Source organism: Hetaerina americana, unplaced genomic scaffold (genome assembly GCF_022747635.1).
Source record: "Hetaerina americana unplaced genomic scaffold, ioHetAmer1.1.p SCAF_12, whole genome shotgun sequence".
Lineage (NCBI taxonomy): Eukaryota > Metazoa > Arthropoda > Insecta > Odonata > Calopterygidae > Hetaerina > Hetaerina americana.
The window spans coordinates 32344962-32361157 of NW_027286292.1; the positions used below are offsets into that span (position 1 = coordinate 32344962).

The following is a 16196-nucleotide window of genomic DNA, read 5'->3' on the forward strand; positions in this document are numbered from 1 at the left end:
GCCCAACACAATTATTTTATTAATGCCCCATTGATCAGAAGTCACTATGATTAACGGAAGATGAGTATGCAATAAACTCTTAAATGTGTTAGAATTTCCCATTTCGAAGTCAACAATGATATCCCCTTGCACACTAACATACAATTTTATGGTTCAAGGAGATAGCACTTTCCTCAATAAACGAGATTTGCATTCTCCTCGGTTTAACTAGTATTCTGATGCTACATAAGCTGGCCAGGTAAATATGGTGCAGTCAATCAATATCAGTCTTTCATTACAGTATATGTACCTTAAAAAATTTACATGAATACGTTTACCTAAACCCCATTAAATAAAATATATAGATGACCTATTCCCTTCACCCTTAAGACTATCTAAAATTGCAATGATAAAAGATTTGGTGTTTTCCCGGCGTACCAGCTGCGTAAATTCCTCTCGGGTCCTCTACCAGGTGGGCCGATATGGACAATATAACCCGGTGGAGGACCCGAGAGGAATTTAAAATTGCAATGATTGCCAATCCTGATTACTAAATGTCTAAGCAGTGGGTTGAAGACTAATAATACTTTCTTTCATGTTACTTTAAAAGTTTAAATTTATAAGCATGAAATCTATGGGCTACATGCCCATGAAGTGTTGCTGCCAACATTTTCACAAGTACAAATTTGTCACTGACTATAGTCTTGACTTTTTTTGTCCAATCACCCCCTTGAAATGTACAGTCATGAAGTATTGAAAGCATAGCACTATAATCATGAAGGGGCACAATGCCTTACACGTTTTTATGGTGCAATACCCCGTTCCATACAGCCCTCCCAGTGTCCATGTATGATAATTGGGGAGAAGTTTGTGATATTTAAAAATAGAAAAACAAGATAGTTTAGGCCTTTCGGTACAGGTGATGATAAGGTGTAATTCAAGTGAAGACCATGCTCAAGGGTTAACATGACATCCATCGGTGAATCTTATAGTACCTTTTTCACCCAAAATTTGAAATTAAAACAAGCAATACAAAACCAAAAAGAGAAAGTGATTAATGTTAATTTATCCTTCAGCCATCCTTCTCCACCTTCACCCTTAGAGCTCATTTTATTGTTTTATATATACATTGACAAGCAGGGCTGAAATTTTATGTCCATAATGTGTAATAGATGAGAAGTAACGATGTCATTGAGAAATTTCTACAACCAAAATTTTAATACTCTGTAGCCCAAATGTGAACAGGTTACATCATATTTCTCCTTAAGTTACACTCATAATACCATTCTGATTGTTTTGAATACCTACTTCTTGAGATTTTAATGTATATATAAGTTAATAACCCTATACATAGGATACATGATCCTTAAAAAACATTGACCATCCCCATTTTTAAAAAATTGCATGATAATACTTAGGTCTTAGTGTATCCTTAGGCTTTGTGAATGTAAGCAACACTTAAGTATAGGTCCCACTAGTATATCCTTCCATGTTAGCAGATGAAAACAACTTTAATGCACATAACCACTCTACACAACTTTCCCTATCAGCATATGAGTGCATCATATTAACCCACCAAAAAATGTCTGTGTGGTCTTCTAAGCTCAACAGGAAGTTTAAAGAAATGACATTAATAACTTTACTATCTTTCTGCTCAAAATTTCTCCCATCATAGAGAATGCAAATAGTTTTTAAAAATGAAAAAGATGATAATTTCATGGAAAATTGTTCAACAATAAGAAGATAAATGGAGATTTTAATCAAATGGCCATTTATGTTTGGTTGATTTTATCATTAAAACTTCTTTAAACCATTAAAAATTATGGCATATTAAGAGTTTACCACATATCTACTTACATATGCATAATAAATACGTTACATTTTAAACATACTGCATTGAGCAATATTCTGTTTTATTTTAACAATTAATATTAACTGGTGATCGCAATCTTACTTTTATGAACCACAACACTAGGCCTTGGAAAAATATTGGCAATAGCTGGCCACACAAACATGCACCCAGGGCATCATTAGCTAGTAAGATGCACAATTTAATTTACATTTTACCACCAACATACCTTCAAAACAATTTCTTGTCACAACTTATAGTCTTTATGATAAATTGGGATGAAAGCTTATGATAATTCACATAAATGATAAGCAAAATATTTAACCATAGTCAGATCATGTGTCACTAATCTAACCTCCAAGCTTAAAAAAAAACCCTTATTTCAATACTGTAATGCATATCTTTACTCATCTCCCAGCTATGGAGGGCACTACTATTATCCTACATAAAAATTACTCATGATTTTTACATGTAGAAGACTCCTATGGAACTTCCAGTGCCAGAGCATTACATGGGAAATTTTTACTTAGGAAACTTCATAGCAGTCTCCCAGAGCTAGGAGACTGCTATAAATATGAGCATAAAATTCCAAAAAATTAGACTGTTGGACAAATATTTCATTAGAACTGACTTAAATCCTTAAATTAAGGCTAATAACCTACAGTTAATATCACCAAATGGGTAACATGTTACATAAATCACATATAGGCTGCATTAACCTAAAATATCATTTCAAAAATTTATTTTATACTTGCAAACAAATACAAAGCAGAGACTATTAATGTAAAATATTTTGAAATTAATTCTAAAGGATAAGGGTATGTACCCTTTCACTTTCCCTACACCCAAGTTGTAGTATATGATTAGGTAATCCCAATTCAGTACAATTTAAACTTAAATGTAGAAGCTAATGTTTTCAATGTTTCATCAATAATTCTTTCGGTGTTTTCAATGTTGAACAACCCTACAGGCAGCATATATGTAAGTAAATACATTAAGTTAATTATATTATAAAAATTTTCCCTCAAGAATTTTTTACACTAATTCACATGCTGAAAAAGTGATGAAGACTTCAAAAATCATATGTTACCAAATCAAATAAATTAACTATTGTTTCAAAAAAATGTTTTCCTTCTATTTATATAAGATAGATGGACCACATAACTTAGCCTTATTAGAACCTATGTTTTAGACCTTTTAACTTCTTAACTTAAGTCATCTAGCCCAGTTTAATAATAATGGTAAATATAACTAGAACTCTTATTGTATTGACTGGATATTACCAAAACGTTTACTCTACAAGACCGCAAAAAGTAACTTAATCCAAGTCAAAATACCATGATATGAAGCAGCTTGTTCACAGTACTTGTAACATCATTTATATAGACATTCAACACACCATTGTATAATTTCCCACCTTTGGATTTCCTTGAAAAAGTATCAACACCTAAACAAGGAGGCGAAAAAACAATTTTTTCATTTAAATTTATTGTATACTGCATGTATAAACAGACCTAAGTAATTTTCTTTGTAATATTAAATTCATCACGGAGTATAAAATCCCAAAATGATAAACAGACTCTTATGAATATTGAAATTAACCAGAAAAGAGATTTCTGCAGGGAAGTTAACAGATTAAACAGTCAAAGAGGTCATGGGAAGAATTTGGTATGAATGCAACAAGGAAACTATCACTAATAACATATTGACAGGCTTAAAAAGAGATAGATTATTATAGAATGTCGGGCTGAAAACTGAAACCAGATTTTTTTTTATTTTGACTGTTTCAGAAAGCAAGTGGGCAATCTATAGTTTGAAATGAAGGCCCTTGATAATGCAAAATAATGTTAGACAAGAGGACTGATTATTCAGCCATACCAAAATTACATAATAACAATAATATTATACTTTTTTCAATTAATCTTTTGATTTATTCCGAATATATAAAAATTTTCATTATTTCAGTGGCCATTCCTAGTGAAAAGATTATCAATTCAATTTGACATTAAGGGCCATTATCAGATAACCACTTTCAGAGATCAACCACACAAATTTACCCATTTTCGATAATACTACAATTTTTATTCACTTTCAGGATTTGCCTCAGGTCGAAATCTTTCCTTTATAGACTAGAGAAAAAATTTGCTGATTAAAATGCAATTTTAGTATGCATGTTGACCAAAATATTTTCAATACTTGGTTTCTAGCAGCTTTAACATAACTATTGCTTTCCTTTTTCATTTGAGCCTAGTGGATGGGTCAGTGGTGTTGATTCATTGTTGCCTTATTCTAAAAATTCTAATGCACAGCACATAGTAATTAAAAATACCTCGCCACTCAGCTGTTACAAGTACTTTGAACCACCCCAAATTTTTTTGCATCCATATAAAAATCATCAAAATATTGTAAAAATATGCAGAAAAAAATTATGGTTTTCTGAGAGGATATGATGGTTATTAAAAATACTGTTACATTTAAGCCACATTCTAACATGCTGTCGAGCCACAAGGCACAACACTATAAGCACTGCATAGAATGTTGTATTTAGCATTTTAAGTACTTATAAACCATCCAAGTAGACAAAAAACCTCACATCTTCCTTAATAACTACTTAGTTGTTTCATAACTATTCTTATGTCAAATACATCACTTATACCAAAGGGAAGGAAATGACTTATGAGAAAACAAACTCAAAAATTAGAACAAAAACATCATCCAAAATGGAATAAAACATACTTTTATTAGATCCAACCAAAGGTGGTAGTGAATGAATTTAATAGTAGAATAATCTTACCTTGAGGGCTAGGCATTATGGGGGTGCCTGGACCTGGAGGGCCTGTTGAACCAGGAGGTCCCTGGAAGAAGATAAAAAAGCAAATGGCTGAAGTAAAATAGACACATTGTTAACTAACCTACACAGTGATACTGGAGATATGGTGAAATTTTTATCTCCTAGAATGTTAGATGCATATCTCTCACTTCATATAGGCCAATTTCATTTGATCCATTAGCTCATTTAACTCATCTTTTCACTGTGAATGATTTCACCATTCCAATTATCTAGTTTGCTTGCTTTAGACAGGAGAAGTTAAAAAAATCCATTTCTGCAAATACACTTGAGAAGAAGTAGCCTATTGAGTTTACTAAACTTCTTTACACTGATCATTCAGTGTTTATCAATGCACGAGCAATATAAAATGCAACGCACAAAATCTGAAATGATATTTCCTAATAAGAGCAGCACTCACTTTAAATTGCATGAAATATTTTTTTATTTCCAAATATATTTGGAAAATGAACAGTTTGAGCAAGGAAAATCAATTATTACATGTTTTCCAGATAAGGGCTGCTTTGGGATGTTCCCTTAAACACTTCACAAAAAAATTAGCAATTTTATGGCCTACATTGATGTTACATCACGTATATAGTAGTAAAATATGTCAGATGCAAAGCCATTTGATTTATCACTGAAGAAGGTTAATTTAATTATGTGCTCATTTAAGTAATACATTATTATTAATTTTACATGGTTAATATCAGCATTTAAAATTCCCTGTGATGGGGTTGAAGAGAAATACACACAAGTGTAGCATGGATAAAAATCCTCTTTTAAGTTCACAAAAAGTATACACTTTTCATACAATGAAGGTGAATTGTTAATGAGAGTCCAAAAATATTTCACAAATAAATATTTACAGGAAAAAGAATAGGAACTACTTGTATCACATACACACACATTTGCACACCCACAACAAACACAGACCACTCAATTCATTTAAAGGCATTTGGTACTTCTAATGTTTGAAAATAAATTAAAAAATAAAAGGTAATAGAAATCAAATGATGTGTGTCAAGTATGGCCGAAGATAAAGAATGTCACTTATGAATGCACCATATGAAGGAAGAAATCTTTGAATAAGTAAAGGTATGCATCAGGCTCTATCAATAATGAGTCAACTTCCAGCAAGCTAACAAGTTTCAATCCCACCTGAACACACATCATAATTTCCTTAAAACTCTCTTAAGCACATGTGGAAACCCAACATTAATATAATCCATAGCATGGCTACTATGGTGTATCTCACATTTAAAGCCAATTTATTTAGTTTTGGAAACCTAGTATAAAGCATACCTTCAAGCCATCAGGTAAGAACACCTAGGCCACCATTTGAAATTACACTGCAAGTATGCAACCTATACACAAACATAATGACCTTAACTGTGATTTCACTACAATGCGTGTAGTCATTGGAACAGAAATCAGTATTACTATATTTGCATATTGTGTAATTACATTCTTTAGCATATTAGCAGCGACACGATCACTTCTTGGAAGTCGCATAGAGCTAGCCCTAAATATAATTGAAATTTTAAAATAAAGCTCATTGAGAAAGAAGCACAAGGAGCCCAATATTTACATAATTAGAGTTTAGAAAAAAAATAACCTACTCCAATGGATTTCTCTAAATTTCAATAAATCTCTGGAAACGTGCAAATTTGTTTTTCTCATAATGATGAACTTCCACTACATCTCGCCTGAATCTGTTGAATATACTCCCACAGAATTGGCATAAATAATTAGTACTGTGTCTGTGTTAGTATAATGTCTTTGTATGTCTTGCATATATTTACTATACCTGGATTTCATTATTAAGAGAAATGTGCTATTTTGAACCAGCTGAAATCTGTACAAATTGATGGCTCACTGCAGAGAATTTGAAAAGACAGCATATTTAGGGGTGGTCTACTGAACATTAATTTTTAAATCATGAACCACTCAGATTACTGGTATCTCAAATAGAGACATTTATGAGTCTGTTTACCACATGGGCATATACAGTACCAGAAAAGTATTACTATACATTCAATCTATTTAATATTCAACAAATCTGTTCCAAATTATAGTCAACCTATGAAAGATAGGCTGCAAAGAATAATGAGAGTCAATTTCTCACAATTACTACTCGGTATTAAATAAAACAGGAAAATTAATATCAATCACTTAATACCTATAATAAATACTTCCAAAACCATAAATATCGCGATGTGAACATAATAATAATACAATAAGCCTACAAGTTATGTTAATCTGAGTTCCATGGACCCACAGACGAATTTCATTTATTTGTTGTTTGTACTTCACATGAAGGTTGCTGGCATTGCTAGTTGGCTTCTCAGAAGATGAGCCTACTTTTCCATCTTAACCTACTACAAACAGATGTACTGCTGTTTTATTATAAATGTATTCAGGGCTTTAGGGGATTTGAAGAGGAAAATGTAATTGATGGATCTGTAGAAACAGGTCAGGCCAAATTAATGGTCAAAGTAAACAATATTTATTCAATGATTACAATGCAATGCAATTAAAATGAGAAATGACCATTTGAAGAGCTGGGAGACCAATATAAGAAAGAATTTCTGATGTAAAACAAGAACTTGAGACCCCAAAAAAAGCTTGAGACAATAAAGATGGTGGAATACTTTCATATTATAGAGAAAGGAATAACAGATTTTAAGGTGCAAGACACAAATTAATTTTATTTTTATTTTTTCCATATCTTTTGGATGAGTTCTAGTCAAATCAGCTTGCATTATCCAATGAAGTAAAAATTTAAACTGTGACATGCTTTCTATGGGTCACTTGAAAGCCACACATAAGGTAGTTTTTCTCAATAATTTCACAACAAAATTTAGTGAATCATTAGAGTCCAAAATTTTATTTTCTATATTAAAAAGCTTGCCATAGTAACTAACATGTACTGTGCAAATATTTTATATGTAAAAACAAATCTGCCACTGAAGAGAAATAATTTCTGGCTGTATATCACAGACTGTGAATACTAGGAAAGGAAGCATGTCTAAATGATTCTTACAGCAATTTAAATATTCCAGGAAAAACAATTGCTAATACACGATAAATTTAATGGATGTGGTTTATAAAAACTCCTCAGTATCCACGTTTGGCTACAGCAAATGGGGGAGGCATCCTGCAGAGGCTCATTCACTCAAAATCAGCCTGCAGAGAGAACTGGTTTGAAAAATACTGTGCTTTTAGACTGAATAAGTGGTAGAGATATCTGACAGGCACCTATCATCTCTAATGACGAATATATCAAAGAATGTTAATGACCTGCTACTATATCACTACCCCAATGTTTTTAAAAAGACATTTTCAGTATTGCATATTGACTATGGCAGATCCTTGATTCACTTAAAGAGGTTCTCATAATTTAACAAGCTTTTAGTCAAAGCATGTTATACTAAGAAGTTAACAAATATAGTTTAAACAAACAGCTGAGGATCTAATACTGTAATAATATTGTTTTTTGACACAATAAGCAAGATGCCATGAATGATGAAGAATGATTAAATGAGGCAACACTTTAACAGAGATCGCAATTGGAAAACGTAGATAAGAGGTGAATTCTGACCACATTGGAAAACAATTACTGATTTTATATAAATCCTTCCTGAAAAAGTGAACTGATAAGTATTTTTAAATTCAGATTTCATTGGCACCAAAGCATGCATAAAATTAATAATCACCAGTTCTAATTTATTCAAATACACAAGATGTCTTTCAATCTTTTCTGATACTTAAACTGAATGATACTGCTTAAAAGTTTCTTCTGCCAAGGCTAATATGCTCACTGCATCATGGATGCATAAATTATCAAAGCTTATGTTTCAGGTAGGTTTTCGATGGACGCAAACTTAACATTTCTCCATTTCTTTCACAAACCATGTCACCCCAAACTACATTGAAGCTTTCTTCAATTCTGTATACAGTCTGCTTCCCTTCATTCCATTCAGCATGCCTATCCTTTTCCGCCCTCTTCCTCGTTAGCCTAACATTCTACCCTCTATTAGTCTTTAATATTCCATTGCCACTCAACCTTTCAAACTATCATCTTTTACATTCAAAACGTTCGTTTTAAAAAATCATGCCTAAGGTCTTACAAATGCTTTAGATATAGTACTTAAGGCACTATTACTATGCATTATACACAGGGGAGCTATTCTACAGTGAATTTAAGCTTTTAATGGTAGCACCTCTGAATAGAATCAATTAAACAATATTCCCAGTTTAATTCGTCAGCTGGAACATTTCAGGTAGAACAGAGAGCAAATTGACTTTTCTACACTGTGCATATGAATGACTAATAAGGCTTATTTGCTTTTTGCTTTGCATTACTTGAAAACTAGTTACTGCAGTTATCTGCCCCTCATTTGATTAATCTGTCTGGCGAGACCACATTCACCTTTTAACTTATATGAAAGCATTGAACAGAGTATACAATAATGGCTTTCAAACCTAAGTATGAGTTGGTCATGATCCTAAGCATCAGGTGTAGCATTGCTCTTAAAATTATGGAAATGAGCCATTACAATTTATTAATTTTAGAGTCAGTGGATCAACATAAAAAATAGATAAAGGCATGTAATAGCTAATCTTCAGCATTGGCAAAATAAATATACAAATTTTATTAAAAAATGCAGTATAGTGAATTTCTTTTCAGTGAATATTTACCAAATAACCTTTTTTTGCCTTTATCAATGGACGGTGGCTCAGGTTTAATATGAGAAATATGGTCTTAGGTCAGTGGATCATGACAGCAGATATGCTTCACTCTCCAAAAATATTATCTTGGATTTTGAAAAATGTTAGATGCTTGAACAGTGAAATATGAAGTCTCATCCAAATAATGATTTTAGAAGTATGAATAAAATAAATAGTGCGATGGTTGCCTAAAATGGTTTAATAAGTAATATAATTTTCCATTTAGATCAAAAAGAGTTGCTGTGAAATGAAAAAATTGATTACCAAAAGTCAGCAATGGCCAAAAGCATGGTCACTAAGTGAATGAAACAAGACTCGTCATTCTTAGCGACAATGATTATATTAACCACTTTTCCTATCAATGTGAGTACACACTGTCTGCAAGAGTATTTTGATATTCTAGCAGTCAAACAAATCCCTAATTATGCAACAATAATATCCCTGAACCATTCTCTTAATGGCGACAGATACATTTTCTTGATCCAGCTTAAAAATTACTGATCTTTATGGCCAATTTTAAATATTAAACATTAATGTATTGATTTCAGCACTAATGTATCTAGGAAAGAGGGAGTGTAGCATGAAAAGTATATCACAAAATATACTATACCTGACTATAATTGAAAATATCTCATACTATCCTTGAAAGTATATTGCATAATATTGCTCCTATTCCAAGAGAAAAAACATTAACATCTTGACAATAGATCCTGGCTTATCAGACCAGTGGTCCAGCCTTAGAACTTCCAAATCTAAGTTCCTGACCAGATTGTACCGAATACTTGGGTTAGAACAATGCCCATATTGTTCAAACATTTCATAGGAGAGGGCCGTATCGATATGCTATGTGATATTCCCCAAGAATACCACTGTGCAGAAATTTTCCTGTTATGTACAAAAAATAGCTCTTTAATCAACGAAATTCATTAGAGAAAATGATTCTCTGATGATCTTGAAAAGCTGAAATTCAATGATTTTGCACTTCACAAGAAAGATATGATTGTAGTATCTAACTAGTCTAAATCTGAATACCATTCCCCTAGGAGGACCTATATAAATGCAATTTAAGAGACTGAATTAAAAGCAAATATAGAGTACATCAGTAAGGCAGGTAATCAGCATAAGGCTAGACGGAAAATGATAAAAACAGAAGCAGACAGAAGGAGAATTTTATTTAAATATCCTTTCTCTGCTAATGACTTCCATGGGTACCGTTAAAACTCAGTAATTTTGTTGATAACCCAGAGTTCTCTTATGTTACTGTCCAAGAAGTTAGGATGAAATTGGATTCAAATAATAATACCTTTACTTGGAAGATTGTCATAAGACATTTAGTTAGTGACCTATGTTATAAATTTTGTGAAAATATGATCTGTCTGGACAGTAAAGATATCTTTTACTTGTCATGAACTGATGAAATCCACCATATTATTGCCTATTGCTAACCCTCTGGACTGTGTGTACCAACTCTAACCTCTTTCAAGGTAAATTCCTAAGCAAATCGAGAAACTTTAAATTCATTACAACTTTAAAAAATGATAAAAGAAATCGAATTTTGAACTATATGCCCACATCTATCATCCCAATAAAAAAATAGAAAGTTATAAAAAAAATCAACTTTAAAATTCTTAGAATTAAATTTACTAGATTGGTACAATTTGGTTTTAGAGAAGGGAGATCTAATGTTCAAACAGTTGATGGATTAATAACGCTGATAACTGATGAACTTGAAAGGGGAAGGATATTAAAATAAAATTATGATGCCTCAAAAAGGTATTTGATTGCATGGAGCATGTGACTTTCATTTCTAAATTGGATAACCATAGTTTAAGTAATAAAATAATGATGCGTTCACTAACAATTTTTGTACTCACAGACAAATAGCATTTGTAATATCTACATATATTTACTACACATAAACCCAAATTATCTAACTTTTTTTCCTGTGATTAAGAAAAGTTGTAATATAAATTACAGATTCAGGTGTGATGTGGTGGAACTGTTCCATAAAACAGGGACAAAAACTTTTTGTCCTGGTTAAAAAGTTGTAAGCTGATGCTAAACCAGAAGTTCATTGTAAATGCCTCTTTACTAGAGATCAATTAATAATAATAGTAATAAATTTGAACTTTCTAGAAGCGTTGGCCCATTCAAGATTAAAGATTATTACTGTAGCAGGAGGAACGACATGAACAGAAGTTACAAAATGACAAAAAGTCACTGCATTGACTGTTTTAGACCTACACCAGTTAGGTAAAACTAGCATTTATACATGTTGGCAAAACTTCCTCTGTACATCTTGACAAGGCTTATAATTGTTAATGATTCTGTGACCAATAAAATTTTTATTATCCCAAGTGTTTAATTTAACAATCATGAAATGACATTTCAGACAGCAAAAATAATATTTAAAAACTCACTGTTCTTGGATAAAAATGGCTAAAACCCCAGAAACAAAACTAAAATTAAAACACTAACCACAACCAAGTTATGCATGCTATAATTTTGTTCAAATAAATATAAGAAAAAGTTAAAAAAAGCATAAAATAATTAACATCAATGCGTGGATATGCATTGAGATACATTAACAATTACTGTATTAGGAAGAATAAAAACTCCTAAATATATAATTTAGTAAACCCAAAGAGAAAGTTCAGCAGTTCAGCAGAAGCTTAAGGTTATGCAATGGCATTTAGAAAATCAATGGTTCACCATTACAAATGGTCCAGGGTCGACATACCAAAGAGTGCTCTTGTCAAAGTGATGTAGAGGTAATTTATAGACATAACCAAGCTTGTGGCACCTGAGAAGTAATGATGGAAATAAGATCCAAGCCCCTAAAATATGTAGCTAGTGTGCTTGCAATGTTTTCTGGTGAAAGAATCCTTTGTGACCAACTATAAAATGCTACATGGTAGAAAGCAGGTTAAGATAAACTGACCATCGAGAAATTATGGCAGTGGCAAGAATCTCCAATGTGAGAAATGAAATGACGTGTAGCCCAGAATGTTACTAGATTTCTCCATTCACTTATCATTACAACCACTGTCCAATCCCGTTTCCCTATAGCCCTCTCAATTTCAGGGCCAAAAGTATTAGTTTTCCTAAAAACGTTAAAGAATATTTTCTTCATTTTTTCAAGGCTGGTGTCTAAAACATCATCCTCTACTATGCACTTATAATCACAAAAAATATTACTACATTATTTGTAAGAACTGTAAAAAGGAGATTAGGAAAAAAATTACTTGATCAGGAATTCCATGCCAGTAAAATAATTTGTTTATGCTGAATCTTGTTTTGCATTTCCATGCACTAATATCATAGTGGCATAACGTGATTCAGAAAACGTCTGCATGGATGGGAAAATTATGATATCACTAATGAGCATTTAGACTTAGGACCGCACCATTAAGCGATCATTTAGGTCTCTTATTTCACGTCACTCCCTTCACTAACTGCCATGGAGTTATTTTCAGGCTATATTCCTCTACCCTCTCAGATGGGCTATGAATTGACCTTTAAGAGGTAGCATGTGACAAAAGAACATTGCTGGAAATAATTTGCATTGGAGAATATTACTTTGATTAGCCCCAGAGGCCCAGTTTCACCATATTCCATTGAAGTAAAAGTTAACGTTAACCCTTGGTTAAAGGCAAAAATGATTTTATAACTGCTATTAAAAGCAAAAATGACCATTTATGAGTTTGTGTTCTTAAATATGGATTTATGACAGCATGATCAAGACGTAGTGATCGATTTTTGCAGTATTTATAAAATCAGACCGGTCGGTAACCTCAAATTTAAGTAAATGTTCACATTAACTAAAAATGCAATCTAGAATAATAATTTCTTATGTCAAATCAGGGCTCATTCAAGTATGATTAAATGTGCTGCATATGCTCAGAGCTGAAAAATTAACTGTCAAAATCAATGATCGCATGCATCTGATGGCAAGAAGACCTACCATTTCAGTGATTATTATGTAAAAATGTGTGAGTATTAAGGAGTAAGTAAGTGGTGTCATTGAATTATGTTAATTTGTTATTACAGCATATAGGGAAAAAACTTTACACAATAAACTTGGACAGGAGAAATAACTCTGTTACTGATAGTACATCTGCAATTTAAAAAAAAAATTAGCTACGGCAGAAAAAAATGTTCCACAAACAAAATACCAGTAGAAATTAAAATATTTGTAAATCAGACACAATGAGAAAAAAGAGTCCATTTGGTTAGAAAAGACTGGTAGTGAGTGTTTCGGAAAATATAAACTCATTTCATGTTCGCATGATTAATCTGATAATTATTTCCCTTTCATCGGAAATAGTGTGTTGCATGCCATCAAATGCACCAGTATGAATGGAACCATTGGTAAGACCAATAACTCAAATGATATCTTAAGGTTAGAGCAAACGGAACATAATGGTCTAATTATCTGTTCTATGTATATGGCATTTCATGCTCCAGAAGTTACTCATCATTCAAATAAACAGCTATACCAAAATGGTATTCAGATTTTTCTAGCAAAAAATAATGACAAATTTTTCAGTCTCATCCTGCACAAAACAATCCGGGGAATGACTTCTGGCAAGCCTCTCTGGGCAACCTCAGCTCCACGCCAGGTGTACTATTCCTTGGGTACCAGATATTCCTGGGAAAACAAAGCCAGCACAGGGAAAGGAACTGGCCCTCCTACCCTGATGTGTGAATATCACACGCCGTTGAGCTTAGTATGGAATGAACTCTACCATCACCTACCAAACCGACCTTCAGGCTGATCACTGTTTTTATGGTTTTTTATGTTATATAAGTATGAAGCTAAGTCTCTCATGGGAATTCCATGTTTATATAATACAAATAAGGAGGACGGCTATATGGATGGCTACAGATATTTGATTTTTGGTTTATCTAGTGATGACTTATCTTCAAGTAGTAGTAGTAGTTTTGAGGGGAGGCGACCGACAGCTAAGGTCATTTGCGCCATAGGGTAAGGACAGGAAAGGATGAAGGGTGGAGAGAAACCCGGCGTCGGCATTAGCCTACTCTTTACGAAAGGCGCCAAGGGGTCCGCGGCTTAACGTCCCATCCGACGGACGGCGTACTCACTCAAAGTGCCCTCCACAAAGCCCCTCAAGTAGGGATCGAGATACCTCTGAAAAATATTCAACACCGCCGGGATTTGAACCCGCGCCCTCAGGGTGGGAAGCCAGTACGACTTATCTTCAAGAATACCTTCCTATCATTTCTGTGATTTTCGAATCCCTTTCTATCAAATTCCTCTCTCCACTTATTCTCATGTGATAGTGGAGAGTAATGATCTCCAGCAAAAACTATTTAACACTACTAAAACTATGACTGAATAATACTCAACATTACTGAACTAATTCAAATTCAATTTCACTCATATGATTCTGAATAGATGGGAATAAAGACAACCAATATTATTTCATTTGAGTATTATGAAAAACCAAAGCATCACAGGCTCAAACATTATTTAATTAGGCATGACATCTATTATATTCAGCTGCTAGTTTTTTACCATAATTTTTAGCAAACTTCTAGCAACTATAATTACTTCCCCACGGTTTCACATTACAATTATAAATTCATACATTGGATGCAAGTTGAAATATATTATTGATCAGCTCTCAATAATTATCATTATGGAAAAGCCAAGAACATTGCTTTATGATTTTCATATCTAAATATTGAGTATTTTTTTGAGCAAATATAGAGTGGGGTGCAAGAAATCAAACACCGGTAAGCCACTTAATGGGACAGTAAAGTGATGAATGATATTAAGGAAAAAAGGGAGAAAATCTTTTCCTTTAACCTAATAATTTGAAGCATCAAATAATTTCAATTCAATTTTTCAGAATTAGCAAACAGCCAATAAAATTGTAACACCTAACTTAATGATTGGCAAAAAATGCATACACCTCTTGGTCATCAAAACTGAGAAACTGGCAGAGAGTAAGTATCTATGCATTTGATGACAGCAAACATTAGTAAAATGAGTAATGGATAAATAAAAATGAAAGTTCTAAATACATTAGTGTGGCAAAGATAAGACTCACAAATAGGAGAATGTAGAAAGTCTTGAGTTTAAAAAAAATAATTTATCCAATATGATTTGGCAATGAAATCACAGAATACAATAAGCCCAATTAGTATAACACATATTCCATTGAAAGTTTAAGCATATTGGATGTAAGATGTCAAATTAATATTAAAATGTTATGGAAAATGACTGGTCATCCCTCGAAAATATACGGAAATAATATCACACATAAAACAAGAACTTTTCCAACCTGAGCAAAATGGTATCAGTCGAAGAGTAGCACCAAACTCAGACCGTAACTGAGGAAGAGGTAACCGAGGTAACCAGATGGTTACCGTAACTGAGGAAGAAACAGTGGAAAAATTCCAGCCTACATCTTTACTATAAATGTGTAGTTTCTAACTTTTGAAGAAAATCATAATTTTTAAGTAAGCTCATTTATTACCCTAAATTGGCAGTGAAGTTAATTGTCACATTAATACTGGAGTTATTAGAAGAATTATGCAATGAACAGCAGTTAGCAATAATCTTTTTAGCAAATTCTTTTCTACATACATTAATCCGTCAGAACATTCTTAGAGATAGGGTAGTAATTATCACCATAAATATTGATACTCAATTATTCAATGCAATGTTAAGACTACTACTCCAGAAGAAGAACAGGTTTTCATATGAAACATTTACTAATTTGTCAACTTTCTGACAGTAATGACAAAAATATCTTGTGAGAGGGAAGCATGGGGTGA

General features: G+C 32.7%; 1 protein-coding gene across 5 annotated transcripts in view; it reads right to left on the reverse strand.

Moving 5' to 3' along the window:
* Window positions 1-16196, reverse strand: part of Ssdp (Sequence-specific single-stranded DNA-binding protein) — a 155624-nt gene that overhangs the window by 31587 nt on the left and 107841 nt on the right. For all 5 annotated transcript variants that reach the window (XM_071582872.1, XM_071582873.1, XM_071582871.1 and 2 more), the window contains exon 13: window positions 4623-4683. In XM_071582872.1, the coding sequence (XP_071438973.1) occupies window positions 4623-4683 (61 nt within the window). The remainder of the gene's footprint in view (window positions 1-4622; window positions 4684-16196) is intronic.